This window comes from Corapipo altera, unplaced genomic scaffold, assembly GCF_003945725.1.
Source record: "Corapipo altera isolate COAL_440 unplaced genomic scaffold, ASM394572v1 23, whole genome shotgun sequence".
NCBI lineage: Eukaryota > Metazoa > Chordata > Aves > Passeriformes > Pipridae > Corapipo > Corapipo altera.
Window position 1 is genome coordinate 6,345,567 of NW_020884878.1, and position 20,051 is coordinate 6,365,617.

Here is a 20,051-nt window from a genome sequence, read left to right on the forward strand (position 1 = left end):
GGGTGCTTGTTTGGTTTTTTTTGGTTTTTTTTTTTTTTTTTTTTTGCGAGAAATAAAGTTTTCCTCTCCTCAGAAGCAACAATAGTGACAGCAGAGAAGGATCAAGATATTTTGAACTGCAGTAGATGAGTTAGTCAGCCTGCCAGAGCCTTCAATACAATCAGATTATTCAGTTCATAGGTTCTTTCACTGAATAAATGGACATGTGCTTCTGTCAGCAGAAGACCAGATGAGGGGAAACCACCTTTAGCATTTTCTGCTATATAGCATGTGCTTACAGATGTCCTTATCCAGTTGAGGATAAGTATCTTGAGAATTCATAGTGTTCATGTTGAGTCTATTTGATCTTGAGAATAAGGTCGGACCTTCATTTTACTGGGGTGTATGTATACTCTTGAAAAATTTTCTCCATCTGACAGCAGCAAGGTGTACAGGAGAATGAAAGTGGGTGTCCTTCCACTAAAGAAGGAGGACACCCTTGGGTTAGGACAAGGTATTCATGTGTAATGGGAAAGATAGGATCTTAGAAGGCTCCATTGACCTTCATCATTAAAATGAGAAGAGGACCAAATCAAAAATATGACACTTCTATCATATTGGAGTCTGACCATGGATTCCTATATGCAGACTTGTATCTGGGAAAAGAGCTGAGAAATTAGGGATTTCACAAATGGGATAATTTGGTGTTGTGTTTTTATTTGATGATTGGTACATTTTAAATTCCATACAAAACAACCCGCGTGCACTGTGATATGATATCCCTGTGACTTCTGCTCTCGAACTGGATGGAATTGATTATTTCCTTCTCTATCATATTCTATCTTCATTTCTAGACTAATCAGCTTTTAGAAAAGGTACAGTCTTGTAACAGTGTTCATAAGCTCTTGTCACGTATCATATATTACATAAAGTCTCCTAGGTATTCTTTGATTTCCAGGTTTTCCAAACATCTCTCTCTCAGATACTTTTTGAATGATTATTTCCTTCAGCTTGCGTTTTTCCAGAGTGAATCTCATTTTGGGTTATGTCCAAAGCCCATTGAGGTCAGAAGAATGTCTCCTATTGACTTCAGTGGGCTTTGGATTTGTTCCTTTATTTCCTATTTTCAGGAGCCAAATTCTGCACACCTTATGGTTTTAATGGGAATTTTGTATAAGCAAGGCAAGCAGTGTTGGCTTCCATAGTCTGATATTTTCAGACTTCTTTGCAATGTATTTCACTCTTTTCACTAGCATTTGTAATGGTACAATGTCATTTACAAGTGTAAGTGCTATTTATCTATCGCCATGGGTAGCCAATGGAAATCTTTAGTAATACTAAATGAACTCTGTTGTGTCTTGTGCCACCTCTTTCCAGACTTGGTATATGTTCTTCCATTACCTTTTGTTTCAATCTTTTAATTGCTTTGCAGTTCATCAGGTTTTGTAAGGGTTTGGGAAAATATGAATCATTTGTGGGTAAAGTTTTGAAAGGCACTGTAATCAGATACAAAGTCCAGTTACAGGTTATATTCTGCATTCTCTTACCCAGATTCAGGAAAGTGCTTTAACATGTGCTCGAGTCTATCCCTGTTAAGAAATGCAAGTAGATTCTTAAACATAATTGTCTAAGTGGGACTCTGATCTCAATAAAAGTTAAGCAAAAGTTTATCTTCATTCCTGAATAGGGAGATCTTTTCAAATTGTGTCTTTTATATATTATCAGTTCTCTAAGATGCAAAATTCCAAACTATTCTAAAAAGACTATTCATCACTGCTTTATGGTTATCTCTGAAGTGATTGTGCTATTTATCTTACCCAGGATTTGCCATTTAAATTTAAAGCTGGAGCAAGTTTAGTGGAGGGCCACCAAGATAGTCGTGAGCTGAAGGATTTGCCTCAGGAGGAGAAGCTGAGGCTTGTTCAACATGGAGAAGATATGGATTTTGGGGACCTTGAAGGATGGAGCCAGGCTATTCACGGTGCTGTGTGATGGGATGACAAGAGATAGTGGACAGATGTTGAAACAAGACAAGGTCAAGCGGGACTTAAGGAAAAACCTTTTTACACTGCAGTCAGTCAACCATCAGAACAGAGAAGTTGTGCAGTTCTTGAAAGTTTTCAAGACCAAGCTGCATATGAATAAGTTGGTCATGTCTCATAGCTGACCCTGCTTTCAGCTGGAGGCTGGACTGAAAGAGCTTCAGGGATACTTTCCAACATGAATTATTCTGTGATCTTTTGATCCTATTCTTTTAATTTTTTTTCTATTGCTTATGGTTCTAGTATGTTCTTGGTCTCTCTTTGGGTTCATACTTTTTTTTGCTAATAACATATATTCAATTGTTTTTCTGAAAGGAGAAGTGAGAGATACTGAAAAGCAAGTACTAGAATTCCTTGGACTTCCATGGGACAAGTGCAAACCATATTTCTTCCTTTTGAATTTTTTTTATTTCTCATTACCTTCTCCTCTTAGCATACCACTTTAATTGTCAGTGGTTCATAAATTAGCTATATAATTCTTTTATAATCTGTGGATTTGTCTGTCCTCCTTCTGGTTTATATTTTTTTTCTAGCTGTTTTATTAAGTACTTGTTATAAATAAATGTACCAGAAAGATTCTGCTGCTCTAGTTGCTCAGGCATATTTTCCCTAGTTTTCTTGTTAAAGACTAATTTTTTCAATTATTCCTGTATTTTTTCATTTTTTTCTCTTTGATCTTTTGTCAATTTGAGTAATATTTTACAGAATCACAGATCAGAGAATGGTTGGAGTTAGAAGGGACCTCTGGAGGTCATCTGATCCCACCCCCTTCTTCAAGCAGGGCTGCTGGGAGAGAGTTGCCCAGATCCATCTCCAGATGGCTTTTGAATATGTTCACAGATGGAGACTCCAAACCTCTCTGAGAAACCTCTGCCATTGCTCAGTCACCCTCATAGGAAAAAGTGTTTCCTGATGTTCAGATGGAAACTTCCAGGTTTCAGTTGATGCCCATTGCCTCTTGTCCTATTCACTGGGCACCACCGAAAAGAGCATGGCTCCACCTTCTGTGCACCTTCCCTTCAGGTATTTATTCACACTAAGAACCTTCTTTTCTCCAGGTTATAGAGTCCCAGCTCTCTCAGCCTTTCATCATGTGAGGTGCTCTAGTCCCTTAATCATCTTAGTGGCCCTTTGCGGGACCCTCGCCAGGGTATCTCTATGTCTTGCCTTGTACTGGGGAGCCCAGAATTGGACACAGTGCAGCAGGTGTGGCCTTACTAGTGCTGAGAAGAGGGGAAGGATCACATTCCTTGACCTGCTCACAGCACTCCTCCTGATGTAGTCTGGGATAACTTTGGCCGCCTTTGCAGCAAGGGCACACTGCTGGCTCATGTTCAACTTGGTGTCCGTCAGGACTCCAGCTTCTTTTCTGCCAGGCTGCTTTCCAACTGGTCCTCTCCCAGCATTTTTTAGTGCATGGGGTTGCTTTAAGACGTTTTTATTTTGTATGTAACAGAGAGCCTGCAAGGGTAAAGACTGGCAGCTGAAGAAATCTGAAAACAGGTAGTTACTTAATACAATCTATTCATATGCCTGGAGCTTTAGCTGGGCTGTATGTAGAATTACAGATTGACTGAGCAGGTGAAGCCAATCTTTACAGATCATGGTTCAGTGGAGTTACTACAAAAAACTTTAAAATTGATATAAATTCCTCTATTACAATTAGGTTATTTTTTCGGTATTTTTCCTCATCTTTCAGCATAAGTTTTAGTTTCAGCCTGGATGTGTCTGGGGCAGGACACTTCTGTTTTGTTTTAGTATCCCCTACATGCATACAAACTTCTAGGATGTTTCAGGGACTGTTAATCAACAGGGACATACTCTACCCAGAAAATTTAATCTATGAAGAGATACTACTAAACAGATATTGTTTCTACACAAAAGATATTAAAAATTCCTCAAAGGTAGATTTTGTGGTGTTGTCAACTGATGGCATGCAATGGACAAACGGATTCTGATTTGGTCAGGGAATTAACTTGTTTGTTTCTCAAAAAAAAAAAAAAGATACTTTGTAAAAGAAAGTCATCCCAAGTGGGAACAAAAAAGACAAATTCTTTAACATCTTCAGGAAAAAAAAAGATTCAGTGTATTACTACTTCAAGTTGTTTGAATTGTAGTGTTTGGCTAAAATAAAGACATTCAATTAAACACTTGTAATTTTTTGTAATGTGAAAATTTGAACCTTTCTTTTCCAGAAATGTCTGATTGAAATATATCTACATTTTAGAAGTGTTTTCCACCTTCTCAAGGAAAGTTAAATTTAATTTAATTACTTTTAGGAAAGGATTCAATAGAAATGAATCCCTACTGGAGAGTTACTTGACACATTTTTAGCACTTTGTGCAATTAATTTAACTAAAATACCTCAGTATTCTTTCTATGAGAAAGAGAGTTATACAGTTTATTGACCTCATACAGTGTAAGGATAATTAGTTTGTATTTCTTAAGCAGTGTAATGGCAGAAAAGATCAATCCCCAAATGGAATTATAAAAAATACTGTGGTGGTCTAAAAGACACCAACTTTCAATGAAATTAAAAGGCATTGTCAGGAATACTCTGAATCACTGATATAAATTAATAGTTAGTTTCATTAAATCATTAAAATCTTCATAGACTTTGTTGTCTGGAGTTACATCAGGTGGCTGCTATGTGCAAAAATGTGTACACACCTTTTTTTGCTAACTTAGAAATAGATTTAATTTCGTCTGTCTCTTTACCAGTTAGTCTTTTGGGACTGTGAGATGCTTCTATACTTTGCCTCAAACAACTTCAGTTTTAACTATCCTGAATAATTTCAAGTCATCAGCAAAATGTATAAAGTTTCTGTTTACTCTGTGTTTGAGACCACTTAGGAGCACCCTGAACAGCAGAGATTCCAGCAGGGATCTTGTAACACCTTGTGAACAACCTTCTTCCCCTTTGACAACTGACCACTCATTCCTTCTTTTCTCTCCTACCTTCAAAAAAGGTAACAATGCTCAAGAGGACCATTCCTCTTGTGACATAGTAGCTTCTTTCTTTTAAAGACCTGTGAATTTTCCAAAAGCTTCATGGAAATCCAAGACATATGCACCAGACTATCCAAATGTAGAATTGCAACCCTGCAATTACCAGGTCATCTTGTCCACATGTTCTTTTAGACAAGCCTAGTACATTTTTGAGACATGACTTCCATCTGTAAATCTGCATTGATTCTTCCCCAGTTAAAATCTCTGTTACAACTGTAACTCCCATCATATTGCCATGCTAAGGTAGGCTTGTTAAAATATGTGGCCTTTGTCTTCTGAATTATTTGAATACCTACCCTTTGATTCCCCCAAGTAGTATTTTGCCTTTTTTTTTTTCATAAATGATATTGAGGGGACATTTTGTGGAAAAAGAAGGTAAGAGTGAACAAAATACCCTGTATTTTTCTGACTAAATATTACCAGTTCTTCATTAAAGAATGCTTATAAAGAAAACCAAATTCCAGGTTTATTTTATGGAAGAAAAAAGCCCCAAACCAAAACAAAAAATCCTTCAAGGTTAAGTTCCTGAATCTGTACTAATTAGTTACTAACCTGTAACTAATTAAATATGATTTTCTTTTTGAGCTCTCCAATATTTCTTTCTGTGTTTTGATTTTCGCATACATATGTAGGCAACTTTTATAGAAAGTGAATTAATCTAGGCTTTGGCTTTTGTTCAGCTATGTCTGGCATATACATATCTGAGATCTGTAATAGAAGAGACTGTTTTAGAGACATGCACATTCACATCAGTATCACATTTCTAAATTTCACAACAGTCTTCATTTTCAGGCCTTCATACTTTGTATGTGCAAGATTTCCCTGTTGTGTCAGTTGGCATTTCTGCCTGTGAAGCACTGAATAAAGCATTGGTAAATTCAGACAAAAATTGCCTGTGCTGTTGACAGTGTCTGCTGTTGAAAATGTAACAACAAGCGACTCAATTCTGATTTTCAGCGCTTTAAACTTACAGAAATGGTGTAACTGCCACCTGTTTCTAATTATTCCTGAAAAGCCAGTAAGAGGTAATATGAAGGGTCACTCAGGAGTACGATTCACAGTAACCTGGAAACTTTAGCTATTGATCTTTGACTGATGACATTCTCTTTGCTAAGCCTGATGTGTGCTGCCCAGACCACAGGTTGTTTGTAGTGTCTGTTGCATTGTGTCCTGTCCAAGGCACAAAATCACAGTGATGGGGGTTCAGAGAGGGTGAGGATATTCTTTTTCTTTGAAGTAGTACAAAATAAGGAAATAGAAGGGGCTTAAGGAAGTGCCTTTTTGGTATTGATAGCTTCTGTGAAAAATTGAAATCTCTACAGCTGATCAATGGCATCAGCAGTTACCAAATATCTGAGCTGATCGCTGCTACACTTTTATGACAAATGTTCAAAACTGGATGACATATTTAAATAGGTTCCTGAATCTATAATGATGATGAGTTGATAGATAGTGTGATGTTTAGCCAAGTTGTACCTCATAGCCATTCACTGAGATTTGTGGATATTGGTCACTGAGGTGTAACAAGTTTATTGAGACTAGGAAGACCAAACATGGATTTAAAAGTTTAAAATTAGGATAATAACTGTGCTAGTATTTTGGCCCTATTTCCTAGAAATTTTTCTTTTTCATCTTAAAAAACACCCACAAAGAGTAAAGCAATTTTTAAACATCTTGGCTGCTAGTTACAGCATCTTAGAATCATAGAATGGTTTAGGTTGGAAGGGACCTTAAAGCTCATCTAGTTCCAAACCCCCTGCCACCTTCCACTATACCAATTTGCTCTAAGGCCTATTCAACATGGCCTCGAACACTTCCAGGGATGGGGTATCCACAGCTTCTCTGGGCAGCCTATTCCTGTGTTTCGCTACCCTCTGGGTAAAGAATGTCTTCCTTATATCTAATCTAAATCTCTCCTCTATTAGTTTAAAACCATCCCCCCATGTCTATCACTGTCTGTGTAAAAAGTTGCTCTCCCTACTTTTTACAAGACCCCTTTATGTACTAGAAGGCCACAATGAATTCTCCCTGGAGCCTTCCCTTCTCCAGGCTGAACAACTCCAACTCTCGCAGCCTGTCTCGGTAGGAAAGGTGCTTCAGCCTTCTGATCACTTTTGTGGCCCTTCTCTGGACTCGCTCTAACTCACTTTATGTCTTTCTTGTGCTGAGGACCCCAGAGCTGGACACAGTGCTCCAGGTGGGGTCTCACAAGGGCAGAGTAGAGGGGCAAAACCACCTCCCTTGATCTGCTGGCCATGCTGCTTTTGATGCAGCCCAGGAGTTACAGAATCCTTGAAAAGTTTAGTATTGGTAGACTAAAAAAATTGGTCAAGGTTTCTTAAAGACACATAGAGCTGAAGAAAAATCCTACTAAAATGAAAGGCAGGTTTATTGCTTTGCCACACTTGTGGGTATGAGGCAGTGAGACAGAAAAGCTCTATAGAAGCTGGATGCAAAATGAGCAGTTTCAGTATGATTGTGTTTTATTTTATGTTGCCAAATAAATACATCTATAAGTGTGTATAAAATCCCTCACCCAACTGATTCTTGAGGAGTCTTGATCACTCGTAGCTTCCTGGCTTACTGCATTAATGCTAGTATTTAATATGGATTCTTTTCTATTTCACTCAACTGTGTTCTCGCCTTTTCTTAAGTAAATCTCACTCATCCTACCTCCATTTCTCAATGATGTGTTTATTTTCACAGTTCTCTCAATCATCTCTTGCACAGGCAAGCTCACTGACCATTTTTCAGTAACTTTTGAGACCCAAATGTACTTTTCTTCACATGATCAGCTGGTAATTTGAAATCTAGGTCTCTTTGTCCTCTTGTTTCCTGGCAGCTTTTTCCAGAGACTATCATGGGGCAGCCTGTCATCCTCGAGTGCTTCATGCAATAAGTTGATCTCTACAGAATTCAGATAACTGTTGTCTTTAGGAATCTTCTTTATTGAATGCCCATTGTGCAGTGTTGTATGCTCACCTTAAGGTATATTTACTCAGTGTGTCACATGAGCATCTGCAGAGCAGATAACAGCAATTTGTGGAACTTGGATCCTGGGCTGCAAACAACTCTTTCATAATACAAGCTGCCTCATCCCTCGTGCTCAAGAAAAAGGAGGAAGCATTGAAACATACAACGAAAATGAACTGATAACTTTACTATAGCTTAGTAATGTTGATTTCTTTTTTTTCTAATTAAAATGGAAAGTTCTTCAAACAGTAGAATAAAGATTTATATTTTTATTATCAGGGATAGTATTTACACCTACAGCTCCTAAAGATAACCATTTCCTCTCTTAAAATGCTTGTTTGGAAATCACTGCCAGGAGCAGGCATGAATTCTCCCCTTCCTATATTCACTGTTGCACTAGGGAATTCTGTGCTGCCTCTGACATAGCAGACACCTGGCACTGCTGGTACTCAGGTATGATGAATTATGTCTCAGACCTGATGTTTCTCTGTTAGTTTTACAGTAGGGCATATAATTTTTTCTAAAGTATAAACCCTAATGAAACTTTTATATAAAGAAAGCTCTCAAAGGGTCATAAGCTTAATGTCCCTTCATCCTTTTTACAGGAAGAAAAATGACTAAAACTTGAAGTCAGACTCTGACATGCTTGAATACCATATGCCTGCACTATTGAGAGACTGGAGCAGAGTATCTGGAGAAAGATGAGAGAGTGTGGGTGGCAATAGAAAAAACAACCACGACTGTAAGTTAGCAGGATAATATCCTTACTTTCTTCTGTGGGTCTCAAGAGTGATTAAAAAAACATTGGTGTTTTAAAAATATTGCTGAGGACTACAGTGTGACTCATAATGCTTCAGAGAATGGAATTCTTGGAAGTTTCACTGTAATGCCAGATTTTAGAATGGAGGGCAGCAGAGCTGCAGAGAAGTAACATGAGGCTATGTTGACGGAGAAAACATCTCTGAGGAAATGCAGGCGAGAGGGAAAGAAAGGAAAGAGAATGGGCCTGGGGAGATATGACAAGACAATTATTTATACTGAGAACTGTTGCTTGCACTGATGGGAGTGTTTCACTGCTTTTTGAGGTTTTATTGGCCAGCACGCCTGCCTACACAAGTCTTGGTCATATGCACAGCAGGGAGAGATAAGTAACCATGTTGACCAGTTAGACAATGAAAGGAGTTACACACAGGTCCAAAAGCCCAAAGCCCATCCTAGAGCTGGACCTGAAAGTTTTGAGTAAAACTTTCCTTTTTTTTTTGTTTGTTTGTTTGTTTATTTGGGTTTTTTTGTTGTTTTGTTTTTAAAGTTTGGCTTGGTTTTGTTTGCTTGGGTTTTTTTGTTGGGTTTTCTTTTTTTTTTTTTTTTGGTGGGGTTTTGTTTGGAGTTTGTGTGAATTTCTGGTAAATTCAGCTGTTTTGCGAGGGAATGTATTGGCTAAATGTTGGGAAGCTTTCTCAAGTCAGAATAGACTTTCTGGTCAGAATAAAATAAAGAAGAATCATGATCACCTGGAATTAAACAGTAGCCTCACAGTTATGGCATGTACCTGATATTTTGCTTGATACTGTAACACAACTGAGTTATATCCTGAGTAAGTAGCTTTGCTAGGAAAGTGAGCAGTCTTCCTCCCACCATCTCCCACAAGTGCTGATCAGTACTTCTTCCCCTAAAGTTCCAAGAAAACAGTTTGTGTATTTCACATTGTCCAGGATATGAATTTTCCAGGTTCAGATCCATGGACATGGGCTGGTCTTGTACCAGAACATCCTCCTTTAAGTGAGTATCCTAACTGTCTGGCAGCTGAGGTAGGATTGATTTCTCTCTATTGCTTACAGGGTGAAAAAGTATTGTTTATGCTGGAAGCCTCAGTGCTGAAATCTAGGCTTTATTATTATTATTTTTAAGAGCATTATTAGTATCTAGGTTTCTCCTATAAACTATATTTTATGCATATTATTAATTAAAACGTTGGTTCAGAGTTCTGAAAATGTGTTGATGGCTTAAATGTGGATAATGCTGCTGTCTAGATAGACACTTTGTATATCTTTTAAACATTTAATGATTATTCATCTGATAATTTACATCTGAGAAATGCCATGATATTTTGTATTTCCTCTCTAAAAAAAAAAAAGTCGTATAACCAGCAGGGGAGAAAATATGACACCATTTGTGTAAGTGATGGTTATATACCACAGTTAAATAAATATCCTAAGTGAACAATTAGTTGATATATTCTTGACTGAAATTTGTTCATGTAATTTAATCGATGAAGTGTGTGGCTAAAGAATATATTAACAGATCATAACCAGTTCCTGAACAATTCATGAATGGGAAGAAAGACTACAGAACAAGGAATATGAATAATGTGTATTTTATTTCCCTTGCATAACAGGAAAATGTAGATTTTCGAGTTGGCCAAAATGGAAAATGAAACTTTAAAATTTTTTATTTTATGTTTTGTTTTGTTTTTTTTTCTGGAAAATTAAATCTAGTTGTATTTAGAAATGAAACATCTTAAATGAAAAGTGTGATCTGTTATGAAAATGAGCATAGGGTTTTTTGTTTCTATTTTTAATGCTTTTATGTTATATTGAATTCTTGCTGAAATAATTTTGCAGTTTTCAGAGGGACAACACAGATTTTAACCAGATTGAAATGCCAACATGGGTGGATAAAAAATTCAATCAAAAATTTGTCCAGCTTTCCTGGGCTTATGATCTACCAGTTCCTTCATTTCCCAAAGCAGTGAACAGAGAAATGTTTATTTGTTATGGGGTTATTGTGACTAGTTTTCTCTCATCCAGTAGATTTCATAGTAAGTGTACACAGCCAGGCTGTTATGATCTCAGAGTCAGCAGTAAAATCTGCAATGCATGATGATAGTAGGTTCTCAAATAAACAAAACTTTGGACAAAATGAAAAAATGCACCAAAAATTTGAGTAAACAACTGCAAGACAATCTGCATCTTCTCAATTTGTGTAGGAGATAAGTCAGAGCTGGGAAACATTTTCTGATATGCCCATTAATGGATACACAACTCATCCAATCACTCAGGAGCTAATACTGCACTTTTCTGTTCTGTGCATAAAAAATGTCATGCCAAATGACTCTGAGTGGTATCCATAATGATGAATTTACAGCCATCAGTAAGGAGCCTTCTTCGATTGTCTGCATTAAAGCAGCAGATGATGATGATCCCATCCAGTGATGCTTTTCCTTGGCCTTATTAAAAAGAGCAGCATACAAGGCAATCATACCCTTGGGTGTCTTTTGACTTGCTCAAAAGTATGGCTTAAGTGTTGATTTCTTTTCCAAAAAACCCCAAATTCCATTTTGCAATGATGAGACATCCATGCCTAAAAACGAATGACTTGGGCATTACAATGAATGCCCTGATTGGTCACCTGGTATTAAAAATAGTACCGGGTTTCACAGACAATATTTACCTGGGCACGTCTGTCAACTGTCGGTGCTGTGCATGGGAAATAGATAACCATCTCCCTCTTTTCACTGTCCCACAGTTTGGGCCTTATCCCATGCATTTGTAATACACTGCTGCAGTCTCTCCCGGAGACACCATAGGCTCAGTGGCTTCTTCCCCATTGTCTGGCCCATGAGCCACTGTCTTACTGCATTGAGCAAGAGAAGCTTGACAGATCTAGAAAGGAATTGTGAGTCAGCAGGCGTGTTCAGTGACTCCAAAGACAAAATAAAATCTGATATGCCTTTTTGTCAAGTCTCTTTTCCAGGGATTAGATTTGTTAACCAGATAAAAAAATTCCAGGGTGAGTTCATAGTAACACAGAATATGTGGTAAGAGACAAAGGAGGTCTTTCCAGTTTCTGGCAGTGTCTGCAGGAAGGACTAATATACATCTCTCTGATAGGTTCCTATCCAACTTTAGAAAACACAGATGCATTTCTATGGTACATACCAATTTGTTTCAATTCTACTGGCAAATCATTACAGAGTTCCTCCAAACCTGTCTTTGTGTTCATGAGAATGCAGTTGAAGACTTTAAGGTTCAGCCAGTAAAAAAAAAAGCAGAAACAAAAAGCAAGATCCATGATATTTCTTCCTCAATCTGCTCTTTTTTTTTAACTTTCTGTTCCTCCCAATAGATAATTTCTGGAAATTATTTTGACTGAATGAATGCAGTGAAGACATCTCATGGGAATAGGAGAGGTCTTACAGGTCAGTTTTGGGGAACAGTTCCAAATTTTTCTGTTGGTTTTGCTTACCAGACCTTTGCTCTAATCAGGTAGATAGAACTATTGACTCAGTTTGATGTTGTGGTAGATTATTTTGTATCAGAGATACATCACAACTGAAACACCTGTAGGTCTGCATGAACATCAAAAAGACTAGAGCTCAGCATAATCATTCCAGTGGTATGCCTTCTAGAGAAGGCAATATACAGTGAAAAGGAAAGATTAAATGAAATAGAGAGAACAAGACAACTGAGGTCTGCATTTTCTGTTTCCCTGGAACTGTTCATTATTCACTGACATACGTGCAGTGGATGTGTTCCACTTTTGAGTGAGAAGAAATAGAAATGAACTTGTTAATTTGTTTAAATGTTTGTATAATTATCACTTTTTGAATTAACTATTTTATTCTATAAAATACATAACTCCCTGCCTCTCCCTTTTCAGTGTTCCAAAACCACTTTGGGCTAATTTGATCGCTGCCATTGTATGCATGTGTCTGTGTGGCACAGTATGTTCTCTGTGTGCATGTGCTGCAAATCCAGTTGACAGCAGCCTTGTGCCCTATTCTTTTCTGATTGTCCTTCATCGCAAATGGAAAGTGAACAAGTAACTTAATTTTTTTCTTGCATTGAATTGTGCAACTTCCAGAACTTCTTCAGCTCAGTCAGTTTTTTTTTTTAGGGTCACTTCCATTATAACAATTCTTGAAAGTCAAAATATATACCTTTAAATTTTATTCAAAACATAATAAAACATATTTTTTTCATAAACATATATTTTAAAATTTATCCTGAGGTTACTAAATGATTTTTTATTCTTAGAAATTATTTCTACTCTCAGGTTTTTGGTGTTAATGATATCTTTGGCATAATCATGCTTGTGAAGTTATATGAACTCAAAGAAAGCTCTGAAAGATGTTTCGATACTTAAAGTCAGGTTCTGTGCTATGACACCTCATTTAAATTCCACATTGTGGTACATGATTTGAGGACTTCTACCTGATAACCTGTAGTGATTAAATAACTATGCAGATTTTTTTCTACTGCAGACAATACCTGACTGACTCTTCAGGCAAAAAAAAATCAAGACACACCAAGAAAATAGAAATATGACCCTAAAAATCCAGCCTGGGATGCCTTAGAATGGATGTGAAAGTCCAGGCAAATGAAGGCTGCTCAAGCACTAGTTGCTTTATAAACCTAAGAGGGTGAGAGGGAAAAGATGGGCAGAAAATATCAAAGGCTTTACTGTGGTTCTTAACCTCATTGCTAAGGATTTCAGTAAATTTTAAATCTGTTTAAAGTTTTTTATAGTGCCCATTACTCTATAACGGATAATGAAATGCCCTTCTTCCAGGGACCATGTACCAGTTCATTCTTGGAGTCTTCAGTAAAAAATGCAGTTCTTGGATATCTTTATCAGAGATTCTGGGATCGCCTCTGTGTTGGGGTAATTCTGGGCACTGGGGGAGTGACATGCAGGAGGTTGAGCTACCTTGCCCCATATGGCCATGTCCTAAATGTCCTTTTAAGATGGAGGATATTTATTACTTGGAAGGGAATGGAAGCAAATGCTTCCATAAGAAAAGTCAGGATGGATCTACTAACTTGCAAAAGAGAGAGGAAACATCAGACAGACCTGATCTTCTAAGTTTGATGGGCACAGGAAGTCCATGGACCAGACTGAGGGATCCTTACTTTTGAGGGGGTAAGCATTATACCCTCAGAAGGGTTCTTATACAAAACATATTAGCTGAAGGATTTTAACCTTGTCCTGTATTGCATTTTCACACAGGGAGTACTGAATACTGTTTGCTGTTCTAGTTAAGATTTTTTGGCTGTTGATTGTTAGTGCATTTACCACTCTAAACCACTTCCAAAATCCCTGAAGAAGCAGGTGGAAGGCCAAGTAGATGAGAAAAATACATGAATTAGCCAATTAAGTGAAGGTCATAAATGAACCCCATTTCAAGAGGCATCATCAAACATTTGTTTGAAAAGAGAAATTTGCGAAGAAGGAAGCAGGTGTCAAATTTCTTTTGGCAGCTGGATGCTGAAAAGCAATTAGAATGAAAAGCTACCTGATCTAAAGCTCAAGACACCAGGAGGATGTGCCTTAACAAGTGGAAGGAAAAACATATCGATGGGGTTTACAACTCTCATGCTGTAGGGAGGGTGCAGAGCAGTGCTGACATGCCTAAATTCTGGCAGGATATAGGACACTGGCACTGCCAGTGAGGAGGAACTTGAGAGTGATTTTTGGGCTCTGTATTCAAACAGATGTCTGTCTTCCGCAGCATGCTGTAGGAAAAGAGAGGTTTTGAACCATTAGAAAAGCAAAGGAAGTGCAATAGCCCAGATTTTTATCATAATTACACCCAGGTGGTTCTGAAGTGACTACACCCGTGTCATTGAAGTTACACCAGAGCAAAACTTGTGTGAGAACTGAATCGAGCTCTTTGTTTGCTTGCATTTGTGTACCAAAAGAGTACTCTAACAGCTCTTAGTAAATAATAAATTAATAATGATATTATGATCTCCCTTATGACTGGAAGAAGTACAGAAAAATTAGTATCAGAGTAAGAATTTGCTTGCAAGATTCTTTGACTGTGTCATTTCTACATTGGTATTGAATATAGGGTGCCTTGCTGGACTAATTTTAATTTCTGCACCAATTAAAATTTTTATTTCAAACATCAGAAACATCCAGTGTAGTCAGACAGCATGTGGTGAACGATACAAACCCTAAAGCATATAGTTCATTGATCAAATGAGTAAGACCTCTGTTTTTTGCATTGTAAAATACCTTTAAATCCCCAGCAGAAAGTAGTAATGAAAACAACTAATGAAGGCATGTACTTTTTCTGTCTCCCTGCTGTAAAGCAAATAATATTTTAGTAGTTGGTTTCGTTTGTGTTTCCCCATTTGTGCCTCAGAATACACCAGATTGCAATGTTACATCACATTTTTAATGACTGGAACCATGTCCTGAGATCCCCCTTCGACCACACCACAACTTCCTTCTTTTTTTTCTCCTCCTGGCTAGAGGACTGTATGTAATTATGATGAGGACATAATTCAATTAATTATTGACAGACACGTAATCACCACTCAGATCTTTCTCTGATAAATATCTTCCTGCTCTCTGACTTCTGTTTGTCGTGCACTAGGGACGTGGAAAGGCACTAAAAATGTGTTTTAAAGATAGGACGTTTCTCAATCCTTTGTATCAGCCAGAGAGGCTTCTGCCGCCCTGGGCTCTTTAGATCTACAGCGTATTGTTCTCGTCTGTGCTAAACAAGTATCCCCGAGAAAGCTCAGTGGGATGGAGGCTTATGGTTCATTTTAAGTGAAGGATATAATAGGAGCAGATAACTTTGATTTGTGCAAAGGAAAAGTGTGATCTCTTTCAGGGATTCCAGGAATTCATAGCAATTTTTTCTTCTGTTAGTGATTAAAGAGAAAGTGATAAATAAGAGCTCTGTGTTCGGTTTAAAGGAGGAATGTAGCTTTAGAAAGCTGACTTATTTAGGAAAAAAAAAAGAAAAAAATCCTGACCTCAGATAGCCTTTGACCAAAATCTGCTAGTAGTACAGAGTAAAGACGAGGCTGTTTCTGTTACTATTAAAGCCCACGTGAGGACAGTGATCACAGAAGTCCGTATGACCGTAAAATGTCCTGGGGGTCGGGCTGGGGTGGGGACGTGCCAGGGGTTTGCCCGTAACTTCGGATTACAACTAAAGCGTGCCAAAAGCGGATAAGGGAAAGAGATAACGAGGTGAGAAAGCAAAGAATGGCTTTATTGTAAAGTGAGGAAAACTAAGCTCTAGGAAAAAAAAAAGAAAAAGAGTAATCGCGTACACAGAGGCTTCCCTTGTAGCCGACAGGAGACCCGCTGCTCCTCTGCCTTTGGTTTTGGAGGCACGACGTGCGTGGGGCTGGGAAAGGCGCTGAGGGGGCAGGGTCAGGGCCGCGCTGGGAGCCGTGGGCAGCGGGGCAGGGCCAGGTTTGTTGGTGCTGGGGAGTCTGGCCCCAGGGAAGAGCACTCGTTCGTCCCTCGTAGGGTGCCTGGAGGAAGCCGAGGCTGGTGAGCCCGTGCACCAGGCGGGAGGCACTGGCTGTGCTGGCAGCGGCTCAGGCACTGACTCCTTTGCCGCGCCTGGGCGGGCGCTGCCCGCGCCGGGAGGAGCGGGGGGATGCCCTGCCGCACCCTGCGCTGCTTGGGCTGCCGCCGAGGCTTCCCTCCGCTCCGGAGGGACCTGTCCTTGGCGCCCAGCGCTGAGCCAGGGGAAGCAAGCCCACCTCAAGGTGGGCTCTCGTCCCACCGCCCCAACATCAACCGGAGACGCCCGAGTCGGGCGGAACTGGTGCAGCCCCGAGGCCAGTGCCGGGGGTACCGCCCTTGAGGGCAGCGGGAAGGTGAAGGGGCTGAATAGGTTTTAGAGGCCATCAGAGCAGGCGCGATGACCAGGCGTGTCGGGAAGCCCGAAACGGGCACCTGACCCGGATCTTTTGACACCTCAACAGAGCGGCCCGATTTGCAGGGGCGCTGCGCTCCCGCCGCTCTCACCCAGGGCGGGGGCTTTGGGGGAAAGGGGCAGAGGAGTGGGGTCGGAGCGTCTGGTTTCTCTGTGAGGGACCATCCGGTGCTGCTCGTCTTATGAGAGGCGGCGGGATCGGTTACGCATGCTGGTCTAAACCGTGAATGTTGAGGGACGGGAACACTGAGGGTCCAGAGGAACATTGTCACGGTCAAGACAGGGGCTATTACGCCCTAACAAACAGCTTTCCGCAGGTTTAGTTTAGTATTGCGGCCGCGACTCGGTGCCCAGCTGCGGAGAGCGGCGTCCCCGGCTTGCGCTACCTCCGGGCCGTGCACCCCTCTCCAAAACTTAGGGGCTTAACAGCTCGGGCGCCTCGTCCCGCTGCTGTGAAGAACAAGGAGGCGTTCGGAGGCGCTATGGGAGGTCCTTAAAGACCCGCTGTTCCTGGGCGGCTTTGCACAGCTCCTGCAGAGGCTGCGGGATGCTCTCCACGCCCGGTCTCACCTTTCGGGCTCCGAGGGAGCAAAGTCCTTCACTCCTCACCCTTTGGAGCGTTGCTGCCGGCCCCCGGGGAGGGGGCTGAGCCTCACACGGCCGGGCTGGGGGCTGCCCTCCTGCCCTCGACCCGCAGCCCCGCCTCGCCGCAGGTGCGGGTCGCGCTGCCCCCGGCCGGGCTCCGGTCTGGCACTCCCTGCGTACCCGAGACGGGGCGTCCTCGGCGGGGCGGCTCTGCAGCCCAGGACGGCTTTCCCCTGCCTGTGCTTTTGGCCGGGACTCACTTGCCTGCACGGCGCCGGTCAGCCCTACACCTTCGCCCTCCCGGAGGCGGCTGGCCGGGGTCACAGACGCAGCGCGCGGTCCTCCTGGTCGGTCTCCTCCCCCAGGAGCCCCGGAGGTTTTCATTTCCCTTTGGGGACACCCAGTACTCTCACTATCAGCCGGGTCGCGGGCGGTGCGCGCTCCTGCCACCGCCCAGCGAGGGCTCGCCGCCCCCGGGCCCCCAGCAGCGCATCCTGCAGCTTCTCCTGCCCCTCCTCGGCTGCGGGGAGGGTGTTGTGAGATAGGCAAGAGTGAAAGTCAACGCAGCGGTCTGAAGACAGGGAAAGGCAGTCAAGGTTAGACGTGTATTTACTCAACTTTTATTATTTAAAAAAATTCATAAAAAAAAGGAAGGTGAACGAACGTCTTACAAAACCCCCCCACATAAATAGGACATTCCGTCCAGCTCTGGCTATTGGCAGTTCTAGTATTTGACAACATCAGACGCGATTTCCTGGCATTAGAGAAACCCATTTCAAAATCGGTCATCACAAAGAAATACTAGAAATCCCAGTTAGCACTTGCTAGGCAGCATGGAGCACTTGTACACAACTTTTCAGACACACACCCGCGCACACACGCAGCTGGGAACAGATCCCGTAGGAAGAGAGCCTCCTTAAAAAATAGTAAACGCTTTTCAAAAAAAAAAAAAAAGGAAAAAGAGAGAGTTATTTACAAAACGCACATGGAAATACAGTATTGACAGAGCGTGGCTGGCAAATCAACATGATTTGAATAGAGAAAGGACTATGGCACATCTTGCTCGAAAGCTCGCACAGCAGCCTCCTTCGAGTGTCCCCGCGGGAAGACAGCTCCTGCCATCCGCGACGCAGTGCCTTCTCCCTCCCCACCTCTCCTCCCGCCCTCCCTCGCCTCTCCACCCCTGCGCTTCTTGCCAGGTCCTTTTTACACTTGGATGACCACCGTGCTGGGGCTCTGGAGCCGGGTTTTGTACTGGTCTAGCCAGCTCCTCAGCTCCGAGATCTTGTAGCCCTCTGGTCCTCTGCCTCCCTGGTACATCACCTTCTCCTCCTGGATGATGTAGAGCCTCTCGAAGTAGGCACCGTAGGCGGCGCTGGAAGCATTGTCCATGGTGTCCACGGCCAGGGGGCAATCGGGCGCCCCTTCCCTCATCAGCTGAGCTGCCCGCAGCCTGTCCTGGAGGCACTGGTGCTTGGGGATGTTGTAGGCTGCGTCCGAGCTGACCCAGCCGTCGGAGGGGTGTGCTTCTTCGATGTACACCAGCAGGAAGTCGGCAATGTCCACGAAGTGCGCGGCCAGGCGCTGGAAGGACCTCAGGCGGGCCATGAACGGGGGTCAGGTGCAGCTACCGAAGTTGAGGATGAGGGGTCTCTTGCCGCGGGCGAAGTCCAGGATGCGGAGTCTCTTCTGCCCGTCCAGCTGGATCACCTCGGGGTTGGGGGCCAGGGAACCCACGTGCGCCGACTTGAAGAAGTCCAGCTTCTGCCCATGCCACACGGCTTTCAGCGACTCCAGCGTGAACATGCGGTTGGAGTCGGACACGCAGACCGGGGGGTCGTCGGGGGGCGGCCCCTCGCTGGTGCTGGCCGCCTCCTCCGCCGTGGGCATCGTCAGCATCTTCTTCCTAATGCACAGAAAATCCAGGAGCCAGAGCATCACGGCGGTGAGCAGGAAGCGGGGGAAGAGGAGGATGCAGGCGGCCGCCTGGGTGAGCAGCTGCAAGGTGTGAACGCCGAGGGAGTGGAGCATCGCAGCGGCTTGTGCTGCAGGGCGCTGGCTGCCGGGGGGCCCCCACGCACCCTGCGTGCCGGGGTCTGTGCAGCACAGCTGAGATCCCGCTTCTCTTTAAGCCCATTTTATAGTCAGGGATTTAAATGAAAAGTGACTCCACCTCCGGCCAGAACCCGCCCCTCTGGAACTTGAGCCTGGGGATTACCTACCCCTCCACTCTAATGACCTAAAAATACACAGACAAAAGGGGAGAGAGCCCCGGCGGGAGCCACGAGGGACGTGCAACGGAGCAGGGTGCAGGCGATATCAGGCACGGCAGAGAGTCCGAGGCAGGGCACCGCCGGGGTCCCCGGCCGCAGATAGCGGCAGGCGCTCACAGACAGCCCCGCCAAGGACAATGCAACAGGCACAGACCGCCCCCGGCCCAGCTCCCCCCGGGCTGTGCACGGAGCGCGGGGCCGGGGTGGCAGCGGGGCCGGGGCCGTCCCGGCAGCGCCTGCAGGTGACAGGGACGGGCCGCCCGCGCCGCGTCCCTCCCCGCGCCTTCCTCCCCTCCCCACCCCGGCAGCCCGGTCCCCCGGGCACAGCCCTGGCCCAGCCACACGCCCCGGCGCCGCAGGGGCACCCGGGGCTCCAGTCCACCTCCGCCCCGCGCCCGCATCCTCCGGCGGCGGCGGGCCGGGGGGTGGGCGCTGCCCCAGCGCCGCCCCTGCCCAGCGGCACCGCCGGCCCGGTGCGGGCGGGCCGTGCCCCGGGGC

The 20,051-nt window shown here is 43.1% G+C and overlaps 1 protein-coding gene and 1 long non-coding RNA gene across 2 annotated transcripts; one reads left to right on the forward strand and one right to left on the reverse strand.

The window, feature by feature from the left end:
• Positions 1–2,839: 2,839 nt before the first annotated feature.
• On the forward strand, positions 2,840–13,486 carry LOC113944716. Its single transcript, XR_003526762.1, has 4 exons — positions 2,840–3,044; positions 8,609–8,745; positions 12,129–12,201; positions 13,267–13,486. It is a non-coding gene; the product is annotated as an uncharacterized LOC113944716 (long non-coding RNA).
• A 4,398-nt stretch (positions 13,487–17,884) lies between these two features.
• On the reverse strand, positions 17,885–19,684 carry DIO3 (iodothyronine deiodinase 3). The gene has a single exon (XM_027638162.1). The coding sequence runs from the start codon at positions 19,309–19,311 to the stop codon at positions 18,487–18,489; it is 825 nt and encodes a 274-aa protein (XP_027493963.1). The 5' UTR covers positions 19,312–19,684; the 3' UTR covers positions 17,885–18,486.
• Positions 19,685–20,051: the final 367 nt, after the last annotated feature.